At 41.6% G+C, this 13,265-nt stretch overlaps 1 protein-coding gene across 4 annotated transcripts in view; it reads right to left on the bottom strand.

The window, feature by feature from the left end:
- Window positions 1-13,265, bottom strand: part of snx14 (sorting nexin 14) — a 227,463-nt gene that overhangs the window by 34,571 nt on the left and 179,627 nt on the right. For all 4 annotated transcript variants that reach the window (XM_069932232.1, XM_069932234.1, XM_069932233.1 and 1 more), the window contains one exon: window positions 5,890-6,013. In XM_069932232.1, the coding sequence (XP_069788333.1) occupies window positions 5,890-6,013 (124 nt within the window). The remainder of the gene's footprint in view (window positions 1-5,889; window positions 6,014-13,265) is intronic.

Here is a 13,265-nt window from a genome sequence, read left to right as displayed (position 1 = left end):
ACTTTAGTCTGGAATCCACAGCTTCAACCTGTACACCAGGGAAGAGGATCTTAGAGATGTAGTAATCAGGACCATCTTCAAGAAAGGAAACACGCCCAACAGCAGTAATTATAGATACCTGCTCAGTAACATAAGGGGAAGGGAAGGAGGGAGGGGGAAGAGCACTTTTTGCAGAAATCGGAAAAGTTGACGTTAATGTCATCCAGCTGGAGAGTGCCCATGTGAAAAATCATGTGGTGTTCCTCCAATTTGCGGGTGGTCTTGGTGGGATAGTCCATAAGGCCATGGTCAGACATTTTGAGTATGGGAGTGTGACATAGAAGTGAAATGATTGGCTACTGGGAAGTCTCTGTCACTGGTGCGGACAGAGTCAAGGTGCTCAGTGAAGCAATCTCCCAATATGCACCCAGACTCTCTGATGCAGAGAAGGTCACAAAGGGAACACCAGATGCAGTAAATCAGTCCTGTGGATACACATTGAAATGTTGCTTCACTTGAAAGGCCTACTTGGGGCCTCAGACCAGGGTGAGGGAGGAGGTTTAACCACAAGTGTGGCATCTCCTGCAGCTACAGGAGAAAGTGCCAGTGGGGAGGCGGGGAGAAGAGGTCAATTGATGGGGAGGGATGAGTGCATGAGGGAGACATGGAGGGAGCAGTCCCCATGGAAGGTCAAGAGGAGAGGAGAGGGGTAGATGTGTCTGGTGGAGGGATCCTGTTGTAAGTGCCAGAAATTCCGGCAGATAATGTGCTGGATGTGGAGGGTGGTGAGGTGGTAGGGGAATTCTGTTTGTTGCATCTGGGGGCAGAAGGACCCAAGGCAGACGAGAGGGAAATGGAAGAGATGTGGGTGAGGGCTGAGTCGATAGTGGTAGAGGGGAAGCCACGTTTGTGGAAGAAGGCACACATTTCAGAAGATCTGGACTGGAAGACCTTATCTTGGGAACAGATGCGGCAGAGATGGAGAAATTGAGAGAAGGGAACAGGAGGGGACAGGAGGTGAAGTGTAGTTTTGGGAGTTAGTGGGTTTGTAATATGCTGTATATCGCTGGAAAGTTTGTCTCCTGAGATGGAGACAGAGAGATCCAGGAAGGGGAGAGTGTTGTCAGAGATGGAGCAGAAGAGTTTGAGATTGGGGTGGAAGCTAGCCATGAAATGGATGAAGTTGACAAGGTGCATGAGGCAGCCCCAATATAGTCACCAATATACTGGAGGAAGAGTTGGGGGAGTCTTATCTGCATAGGCTTGCAGCATAGATTGCTCCACAAATCCCACAAACAAGCAGGCATAGCTGGGACCCATATGGGTACCCATGGCTACTTTGATTTGGAGGAAGTGAGACAAGTTAAAGGAGAAGTTGTTCAAAGTGAGGACAAGCTCTGCCAGGTGGAGGAGGGTGACTGATTAGGTCTCTGGTCCAGAAAGAGCCAAAGTGCTTTAAGACCTTATGCATAGGGGATGAAGGTATAAAGGGATTGGACATCCATTGTGAAGATGAGGTGGTCCAGTTTGGGGAATCTGAAGTCGTTAAAGAAATGGAGGGCATGTGACGTATCATGGATGCAGGTGGAGAGGGATAGGACTGGGGAGAAAAGATAGAGATAAGGTAAGATTAAACTTCTTCAGTGGGACAAAAGCAAGCAGAATCAATGGGTAAGTTTGTGTATCTTGGGAGAAGGTAGAAACAAGCAGTGTAGGGATGGGAGACAATGAGGTTGGCAGCCACGTGGAAGGTGACCAGAGGTTGAAGATGGTGTTGAAGACAGTGGCTTGATGTGCCATGATGGGGTCCTGTGGGAGGGGTAGATAGGAGGAGGTGCCTGAGAGCTGTTGTCTGGCCTCATCAAGGTAGAGGTCAGTGCGCCAGATCACAACAGCACCCCCCACCCCCCCCCACCCAATGTAGAGTCCCTGGCCGAAGGCCCTCATGGTGGAACATACGGAGATGGCCTGCTTCTGACTGCGATCAACACCGCATGGCGCTGGGCCGAGTCTAAGATTATGATTAAGTTGACAGCCTTTTTGAGTGGGAGCGGGTCCTCCTCGAGGAGTCATTGCCGGATGTAAACCGACCTCAGACCCGACACACAGGCGTCTCAAATCAGTTCTTCCATGCACTGGGTTAGGGATATAGTGGCCGTGAGTTGCCCCAAACAGTCTTTTCCTATTGTGACCAGGAACCGGATGAATTCTTCAGTGGACTCAGCAGGCTGTTGCTTCCGGGACACGAACAGAAGTAGACTCGGGGGTCTACTTACAGCCGTTCGGGACACAGCAATTTCTCCATAACCGGAGAGTTCCAAAAATCTAGCTCATTAAATTGTTGGGTGCTATCAGTAGCCCCAATAATGACACAGACAGAAGACTGAGGGGAACGATATGCTTTATTGTACTAGAGACTGCTGGCCCGAGTCCAAGGCTAGGAAATGAGCGGGAAGGAAAGGGGACTCGACCTTTATTGCCTGGGGTCACATGGGTAGGACTAAGGGAGGAGCCAAGGTAGAAGGACACCTGGAGGGAGGGCCAGCCAGCACATACAATCATATCACAACATTGTGATAACAATTAGCTATTTGATTTAACATTTTTAGTTGACGTTACCAGTCATCTCAATGATCTGAATTTTAAACTCCAGGGCAAGAACAAATTGTTTTCTCGCTTAGTAAATGTTATCAATGCATTCAAGATGAAGTTAAAACTGTTCACCTCTCAGTCAGAAAATGAGGATTTGAGCAAGTCTGCACTTAAAAGGGCAAAGTGAATGTGCTGAAGATAATGGCAATTTTACAAAATATATTGAAAAAATCAGGTAATCGCAGGAGTCAGTTGAAAGTCGTTTTCGTGATTTTGCTAAAGACGACAACTTGCATTTATAACCCCATTTTCACTTAGTGAACAAAAAAAATATGAAGATGCCTAGTATCATACAAATGGAACTTATTGACTTGAAAACAAATTCATAATTGAACATGAATTTGATGAGCTTCCCTCAGTCCCAAATGCTTCTGACATAATTAATTTCTGGTGATGATTACCCTGTGAACATTTTCCAGAGCTAAGAAAATTTGCCCAGAGTTATATCTGCCATTTCAGAATGACATTCAGATGTGAACAAGCATTTTCAATCATGAAATTGATTAAAAACAAAATGAGGTATTCTCTGCTGCTCTCAGTAACTAATTTAACTCCAAACATTAAAAGCTTTGTGAAATGAAAACAAACTCAAAAGTCTCATGAAAGTAAGTAATGTTTATCTTGTTTTTATATTAAATCAATATATCATGTAAAATGCTAATTATTTCTCTCAACATTTTTATGAATGGGGAGTACAAGAATTGTATAGTGTATCAACTCATGCATGAAAAAAATTGATGTATGAAATGTAAAAGGGTTAGCCATCCCTGCATTAACAAGTCAAGTGAAACATGAAGACTGCAGATGTTGTGATTTTGGTAAAAACACAGAAATGCGAGAGGTAAAAATAAATAACTGACATTTCAAGCCTGAGCACTTCCTTAATGTATGTAGTGAAGCTCAGTGAAGAGGAATTGCAATGTCCTGGCTTGCCTGCACATTTGAAAAACATCCAGAATGAAGCTGGCCTCACCCTTCAGTGCCCACTGAGAGTTAATAAGCAAAAACAATTTCTGCCCATGAGACATGCAAAGACTACCACCCCAATCTGCTCAAAATGTATCTATTGACAGCCACCGCAATAACTTTTAGAATGGTGGTGCATGTGTGAAGACCACTGTTGCATGACAACATTCAACTTTCACTTGGCAGGTGCTGTCAGTTTACAGTGCTATGATTCTTATCTGTGGGAAGGTGCTGCCCTGTGATTCAAGGTTCGTTTATAGTCATGTATTTAGTCATCTTTCAGGCAGACAAAGATATGCCATCAGCAGAAATTGCCTGGCGCCCCTTACAGTCAGAGCAAGAGAAGCAGTCACTGAGACTCCAGACTCCATGGATTCGTCTATGTCGCTTCTGCAGCCACACAGACTTCAGTTCAAACCATCGGCAACCCAAACTCCATATCCAAACTCCACGTGACCAGGAAGCCTTCAGCACCCATAGCTCTTCGGGAGTCTTGGCACTCTCTTGCATCCTGGCCCTGATACCTGGTACTCCTTCAGCCAGTCTGCATCCCAGTGCAAATCCTTTGATTATAAGTAGCCAGCAGACTGCAGGGGTTCCTTACCTCATGGCTGAGAGCCTGCTGCCTGTGTGTTTCTCAGCCGCAGAACTTGTCACTAGTCTGCCTCCGACATCACCAGCCCATAGGATTGGATCATCTGCTTCTCCTCAAACAGTGGTATTTTGCCCTTTACTGGTGCCCTGCACCTGTCCACTGCTCTCCTGGAGTCTGCATTTCTTCGAAGGTGTGCTGCTGTCCAGGGTGGGGTTGTACCCCCCCCCCCCCAACCCTGGATGCAGAATTTTAAAATAAAACACCACTGACCCCTTTAACAGGCTGTTTAAAGTCTGTATAAAGCCATCGGTGGAAGGACTGGGCAGTAGGACCCCACAGGTGAGTTTTGTGACTCCGTTTCCCGCTCTCTCCAGGTCCACACCAGTGGCAGCGCTGTCATTACAGCAGCTCTGGCAGTGCTGTTATTTTTTTCTCTCTGGGTTCACTCTAGAGATCACCAGGACACTCTATCTTTGCCTGTAAATACTAATTTCATTTGCTCACATAAGGACTGTATCCTTTTATGACTTGCCTTTTTAACTGTCCAAATGCCTCTTAAACATAGTGATATCTAATTCTACCATCTCCTCCAGCAGAGCATTTCAGAACTCAACCACCCCATGTAAAATCACTCCCAAGATCTCACTTTAATACTCTAATCTCTTCTCTTTGGCTTGGCTTCGCGGACGAAGATTTATGGAGGGGGTAAAAGTCCACGTCAGCTGCAGGCTCGTTTGTGGCTGACAAGTCTGATGCGGGACAGGCAGACACGGTTGCAGCGGCTGCAGGGGAAAATTGGTTGGTTGGGGTTGGGTGTGGGGTTTTTCCTCCTTGCCTTTTGTCAGTGAGGTGGGCTCTGCGGTCTTCTTCAAAGGAGGTTGCTGCCCGCCAAACTGTGAGGCGCCAAGATGCACGGTTTGAGGCGATATCAGCCCACTGGCGGTGGTCAATGTGGCAGGCACCAAGAGATTTCTTTAGGCAGTCCTTGTACCTCTTCTTTGGTGCACCTCTGTCACGGTGGCCAGTGGAGAGCTTGCCATATAACACGACCTTGGGAAGGCGATGGTCCTCCATTCTGGAGACGTGACCTACCCAGCGCAGCTGGATCTTCAGCAGATTTAATCAAATCTACGAAAATTGCCTTTAATCCTCTGACTCTCCCTAATCAATGACTATTATTCCAAATGAGTATAAATCCTATCCCAACATAGTCAAATTTTGGTTTGGTCCACACACATTTATATTACAGCTCTGTAACAGACTGGTGAATAAAGATCCATTCAAAATTGGGCTGATTTACAATCTTTACAAGAATATCTTCAAATAACAACCCTTCTTTTTTTTTGTAAACTAATTTTCCCCAATAAGCCTCGAGGCTAAAAGAGTCAAAAACAACAGTCTGGATTTGGCAGGATAAATCTGGACCAATTATTTTCATTGATGGTTTTATTCAGAACGAGGAGGCACAACTTCAGAATTGAAACTATCCCATTTATGGATTAAATTAGGAACCATCCTTAAATAATTAAAGCTGAAACACTTCTTTGAAAGGACCTGCAGGTTACAAACAACTCTAAATTGAGATTTGATCAACATTACCAATCTCACATTGAAGGAACACATTTCGAGGCCCCTCAACCTTCCATAATTACATTATCTGCCCTGAATTCTTTAACCAGATCCAAATGCTTACTTACCCACATACATCATGTAATCATACATCCCATCCAATGTCATCATTTCCATGAAGTAGTTCTGATTGTACTTCTTTTCTGTGCTTTCAGGGCGATTAGCATTATTTTTATACAAGTCGGTAAAGAGCTGAAAGGCAAGAATCCATTAAAAATACCAACCCACAGCCTGTTGCTTCCACAGCATGGTACTTCACATTATTTCACACACAAGGTGCCATTTACTTTTCAAATACATTTTCTTTTAAAAAGCAATTCTAGCATCATTACTCTAATTAATCTATCAATTCCATACGTTTGAGAGTGGGAGGAGACTGAGCTCCCCGAGAAAACTCACGCAAGACATGGAGAGAGTGCTGGTGCTCTAATAGCGTTGCCCTAACCACTTCACTAACCGTACTAACCGTAAATGGCCCCAAGTACAATGGATTCTTGTGTGAATCAAATTCAACATCTAATATTTACTTTAAAAATGTATGTAGAATATCACCATACCCTGATGTTGTGCAAAAATTCAACTGTTTCTACAGCATCAATCAACCAAAAGCAAAGTTTTGTTTTGGATAAAGATGTGGAAAAAGGTAATTTTGCATCCATTCAACTGGGCTCTATCAGACACGTCCCAGCATCACTTCCTCAATACCCATTCCACTCTTTCAACAGCAAACACATTTTCACTGTACACCTGAAAATAAAATAAGCCCTGATACTTTGTAAGTATACAGCCAAAGAACTTGGAATTCATTTCCATGGGAGTGGCCACCTTGGGGAGCTCCAGAGATAGCATCAACTACTCTCGGATGTCTGGAGGTGAGTGAATGGCTAGCATTCAACCTATCACTGCTCTCCTGACTGTTCCTTTCCCTACCCCCACTCCACTCCACTGCTAACCTTCTGCCCAATATCCTGAACAAAGATTCCCACTTGCCCTCAATGAAAATTTCAGTCTTGCCTTTCGCACACCCTTCAATCCTCTATAATGTAACTATACATCACTCCAATATGTCACTCTCCAGCTCTTTCATGAATATTATAATTATAAATATAGTTGAGCCACCATAAGACAGAGGAGCAGAATTGCACTACTTGGCCCATCGAGTCCACTACGCAATTCCATCATGGTTGATTTACTACCCTTTTCAACCCAATTCTCCGACCTCAACATGTAACCCTTGATTCCCTTCCTAATCAAAAACTTATCTACCTCAATCTTAAATATTCCCAATGTCTTAGCCTTCACAGCTACCTGTGGCAATGAATTCCATAGAGAGAATGGAACTGAGCTCAGAAAATAAAGCAAACTCAATTTGACTGCAGCTTAGAAGCAGCAAGCCACAAAAAATGCTGATGGGAGTTACTGAAAGGTCTCAAACTGCAAGGATCATGCAAGGCATGCATATTGCCCAGAAATTTGATGTATGTCACAAGTGTAATCAAAATCATGAGACCGTCAATCTCCATATAATAGGGAAAATCAGATTAGCAGCAATATTGTGGAAAATGAATCCATGGAATATACACATGGTGTTTCCTAGATCAGTATAGTCATGAACAACTCAGGAACACGTTATTTGACCTCTGGTATTTTGCAATGAGGAAGGATCAAATTATTAATAACCTTGTTGATAATAGAGCTTGAAAGAAGAGCAATCCTAATATGATAGAATGTTATATTCAGTTTCAAAAAGATTTAACTCAATCTAAAATGAGGATCTTGAATCTAGAAAAGAAACAATTCATTGGGGAATGGTTTTGAAAGGTTTGATAACAGACATGTGATGGATAACATTTAAGGAATTCACACAATGAGTATGTACCTGTATGTACAAAAACCCTAGAGGAAAAGTTGTCCAAACAACAGAAATTAATGATAAACATCATAGTTAATATAGTACAGTGCTTCTCAGTTGTGCCAAGATTATTGTGTGGTGTAGCTTTTGTCATGAAGTCACTAGGTGCAGTGAATAAACATCAAGCTTCATGGTGTTAGGTAAAACATCATGAGATGGGAATGTGCAGGGCTGTAACAAGATGTGAATGCATCCTTGTACTTACAAGATAAGAGAGACATTGATGGATTGAGAGGCAGGAAGCTAGCAGGGAAAGGATAGCAACAGTTTTAGTCATTGGACAAGTAATGATATGATGATGTTCTAAGCACATATCCAAGGGTATAAAAAATCACCATTTTGCTGATAACGGCAGAATGCATTCTCCGACTAACATGGTTAGTCGCAAGTGTTACAATCCGGTAATAAAGAACAAAGAACCCTGATTTCGACTCAGCCTGGTGTTTGTCTCACTCATTCATGAACAAAGCAGACCTAACAATGGTCATTTTAATTAGCTCCATAAAACTATATCATATTTAACCAGTCCATTCATTGAGAAGTTTGAAACTATTTTGGCAATTTTTAAATCTACTGATATTGAGGGAATTTATAAACAGAACCAACTTTGACATCCCTTTCCTTTTTCCTCCTGCTTCCACACCCACACAAATGTATGAAAGACATTTATTTTTGTTTTTCGTCATGTAGTGATTGATAAATTAGTTTTTGCTGATTGCAAAGTTATAATTGTTATAATTATATACAATTATATATTTAAGGGTTTTTTTGAGTGCTGCTGCTGGATTTGGTGTGAAAATTAGAGGTGAGCTGGATGCGTGGAGGCCAGCCTGCTGTTTATTTTGGAACCACCCTCGAAAGGTAAATGTGTTCTAACTTAGCATTTGTCACTCATCTCTTGTTGGTGACAAAAGGGTATTCATTGAATTACAGCTAGTCTTTGCGGCTCTGGAAGAATAAGGTGCTGTCAGTATAATTTTCGAGATCCAATAGAACAATGCTTCTAAGGACTTGAGGATGACTTGCTTCCAATCTAATCCTATAGGTACAAAGGTGACAGCAAGCTCTTCCATAGATGGGGCAGGAGATGTTTCCTGGATTGGAAAGTTTTATGAGGCAAGGTTAGCAGAGCTAGGACTTTTCTCTTTGGAGCAGAGAAGGATGAGAGGAGACTTGTTATGAGAGGCGTGGACAGCCAGTATCTTTTTCCCAGGGCAGGAATGGCAAACACCAGAGGACATGTACAAAGTTAAGGGAGATATCAGGGTAAGTTTTTTTTTTAAAAAATAGAGTGGTGGGTACCTGGAAAGCCTTGCCAGGAATAGAGGTGGAGGCTGAAACATTTTGGGCATTTAAGAGACTCTTAGATGGCACATGGATGAAGGAAAAATAGAGGGTTAGGAGGTTGGATGGGTTAAGTACCTTTTTTTAGGCATAAATGCATCAGCACAACATTGTGGGCTGAAGGGCCTGTACTGTACTGTAGTGTTTTATAATATACTAAAACAGACTGCTTACAATACAGTATTGGCAAAAATTATGGGAAGCTTGAGGATTGGGATGACATTTGAAATGAAAATAAAACATGAGAGTAATCTAAAGTGAAATACAGAAACAGATTAAAAGGTTCTACAGAAGAAAAAAAAATCAAAAGAATTCATTGGAACTCTCCCTTACAGAGAGAAGCAGGAGAAATCATAATGGGCAAAATGGAAATGGTGGAGAAATTATCTTCATGAAATGAAAATAAAAGTAGAAGAGAAACTAATTTTAAAACAGGCTTAGTGTACAATTAATATGCATGGTTGGCGTGGTCCTGTCGGACCAAGGGGCTTACTTCCACACTCGGATGTCTAGATGCTGAAAACCTCCCAGAAATTGTAGCGATCATTACAACCAGGGACAATGGAGACCTGAATGAAACTAGTATCTTTATTAACAGAAATCAGTAAAAACTAACAATAGAGAAATCAGTGGCAATGAAAGGCATTGAAATCCTCACATCAAGGATTTGAACATGACAATTATAGAGATAGCGGATATTTATTATCTTCTAATTTCAAATCATGGAATGAAAAGAATGTGTGCTTAGATTAGTCACAGCAAATCTAACTCCACTCTTTCAGAGAGGAGGTGACAAGATAACGAACTGTTGTATCTGTAAACAGGCTGGTTGAATATAGGTTTACCATTGTCAGAGTCTAACTAATGTCCAAGGTGAAAGTGCTCGCAGCACCAGTTACGTTGGGAAGAGCATCAGGTCCACTGGGTTCACAGAGAGACGAGTCTAGACACAAGTGTTACAATCAGACATAACTTTTATTAACACATGAGAACAAATGAGAGTATGTTAATTGGTACACAATTACTAATTCATGCAAGCAAAGATACAGACATTCACCTCAGACATCAGTTAGACTCTGACAATGGTAAACCTACCACTGCTGCTAAATACAGAGCTAATCTGTGCTGCAACCAATGATGAGCCGAGGTGATTTAAATTAGCCAATAGCAAGGTGTGTACTAATTAGTGGCTGGAGTCCAGCCTTGACTGGCAAGTGATGTGACGACATTTGCCAGCCAAGATGGAAAAATCAGGCACACGAGTCGGTGACCGAAATATTTCTTTCTCTACCCTCCCCTCTGACATTGGGGAACAGCTCTCACAGCACCCAGCTCCGTCGGAAACCTATTTGGTAGGTGGGGAACTGGTGAGGCGTTATCATTGAATTTGATTATGTGCCTTGACAAGCATGCAAAAGGCACTTGTGTATATATAGATACATTTGATTAGTACCTTTTTTTAAAAAAAAAACACATCTTTGTTTTTTTTTTAAATCTTTTCCTTTTTATATAATTATGACACCTACACAGAGTTATTAATTATCTTCAGAATGACGTGACTTCCAAGGAACATCATGAGTGAAGGAAACACCTGTCTGTCTGGAATGTGTGCATTGTGGATGGTCACATTGTTCTCCCCGTCTGAAAATTATTCAGAAGTCACATCACCTGTTAATCAAGGTTGGACTCCGGCCATCCATGAGTGCACAGCTTGCTGTTGGCCACTTTAAATCACCTTAGGTCATTATTTTATATATATTAGCCAATTAGCACTATATATAGTACCAGCACACAGCAGATTCTCTCTCTGCCTCGTGGTCCAAGCCGCAGACACCATTCCATACCAGGTCGCTACACTGGACGTCACTGGAAGGGTCGCGGGTAAGGTCTGCACAACACTGAAGCTGAGCCATAGTATTGCGATAGATCAATACTTGCAGTAGACTGGCACTCCCATTGACCAGGGAACCAGGAGCACGTGTAAGAATCCCTGTTAATACTGTGTGAGCGGGGCCAAATATAGGTTTACTGTTGTCGGAGTCTAACTGAGGTCCAAGGTGAACGTTTGTATTGTCGTGAATTGCGTACTGTTTAACATTCTCCCATTTGTTTCCAGCGTTAATAAAAGTTGTGTGATTGTAACCCTTGTGCCCAGATTCATCTCTCTGTGAACCCACCAAACCTGATGCTCTTCTCAACACAACACAGACAAATGCAGATCAGTTTGTCTGACCAGTAGAGTTGGTGAACTGCTGGGATCTATTATCGGGGATGTGGTAATGGTGCAAAGTAATAATAGACTAATCAGCTGGATATTTTTATAGTTGTAATTAACAGAATAGATGCCAATCAATGCACATGGTGAATGCAGATTTTTCAAATGCTTCTGATAAAGGTGTATCACAAGGGGTGAGTGAACAAAATTATACTTTGATTGGAGTTGATATTCTTACAATGAGCTGAGGATGGAAAGAAAATATATTAGACATAAACAGCTTACTTTCAGCTTTGGAGGTTATAAGATAGGATCAGTGTCAAGGCCTGAGCTGCTAACAATCTATAGCAATGATCTGAATGAATGGTATCCAAGCTAGGTGGCAATGCAATCTGGAAAGAGGGCAGAGAGGCTGCCAAAGGATACAGCCAGCATATAACCGATAAAACAGAATGTGGAAAAATATGAAACAACTTGGTAGGAAAAATAAAGAAAATCAGAGCTTCTTTACACAGTAAGAGACTGAAAAATACTGTTGCTCAGAGGGACCTGTGTGATCTTGTACGTACATCAATGAGTTAATGTGCAAGCATACAAAATAATTAAGGCAAATGATATGTTGTCCTTCATTGCAAGGGGATTCAAATTGTTGTTCATCACATGTAAGATCATAATGTCTGGCCTTCAATGTTTTGACGTAAACGAAGGTGGCTGATTTGACTAATCTCGGTTCAAAAATTCCTTTCACATAAGTAACAGAGGTGTAGGGATGTATAGTCAATGGTTCTTGATTTTCAATATGTTGAGATTCAAGAGAAAAGGCATTGGACCAAACTGATACGGAGCCCTGGTAAATCTCTATGGACTAGTATATCTGGTCTCCCTACTTGTGATGGAAGGGATTCAGTAACAGTTTACGAGTGATTGCTGGAATGGAGAAGACATTCCACAAGGAGACACTGGGCCTTGAATTTCTTTGAAATATTCAAAATTCTCACAGGGGCTCGCCTGCATAGATACAGGGCTAAGGGTTTCCCTGGAAGGGATGATAGATCGATGTATGAGGTTAGTCATTCAGGATTGTAAATCTACAGACTGTGGAGCTTACTTAGTGCGCATGATTATCACATTGACTGAAGGATATTTAAACATTGAGACAAACAAAGGATGTGAGATTACTGTAGGAAAGAGGTGTTAAGATATTGGTCTCAAATGGCAGAGCAGGTGTGAGGGAATGAGCGGCCTCCTTTTACCTTTCTTTTTTCTGTTCCAACATTTGACCATGTGGCAAATCTCCAATCCTGATCCATCCTCCCACTTCTGATGTACCTGTGTGTAACTATCCCCCAGCAAGCCAAACTTCAGTCTCAGCGAGACAGGGCAAAAAATATCGAACAATCAGGACATGAACTTATCCTGAACTTAATGGCATTTCCCTGCAATAAATACACAATTTTACATCCAGGAAATTAACTATTTTCTTTTTTTAGAAAACTTTATTTTTCATTTGGATCCATAACAAATATGTTTCTCTATAATCGTACCCAATAATAAATGATGCAAAAAGAATACATAATTTTATATTTTCTTCCCTCCCCAAAAAAGTATGAAAGCAAAGGAAAAAAGCCAACCTGAATTTGTCATATATAATTAATTAATTAATTACATTTCAAATTTACAAATATAATCTTAAACCTCTCAGTGAACTAAGGCAAATTGGAGCAGGAGTGGTGGACTTTTGTCAATGATATTCATATATGGTTTCTAAATCCTGTAAAAGTTTTCTAGTTGATTCCATAAATTATGTTATTTTCTCTAACTGTATACAATTTTGTAATTCTATTTTCCATCTATCCAACCCCACATCATTGTCTAATTCCCACGTTACCGCCATACATTTCTTCACTACAGCTACTGCTACATTTAGAAACTTGCTCTTGATAAATATCTAACTTCATATTATGAACATTGCC

Source organism: Narcine bancroftii, chromosome 4 (assembly GCF_036971445.1).
Source record: "Narcine bancroftii isolate sNarBan1 chromosome 4, sNarBan1.hap1, whole genome shotgun sequence".
Taxonomy (NCBI): domain Eukaryota; kingdom Metazoa; phylum Chordata; class Chondrichthyes; order Torpediniformes; family Narcinidae; genus Narcine; species Narcine bancroftii.
This window is presented reverse-complemented; position numbering and strand designations above follow the sequence as displayed.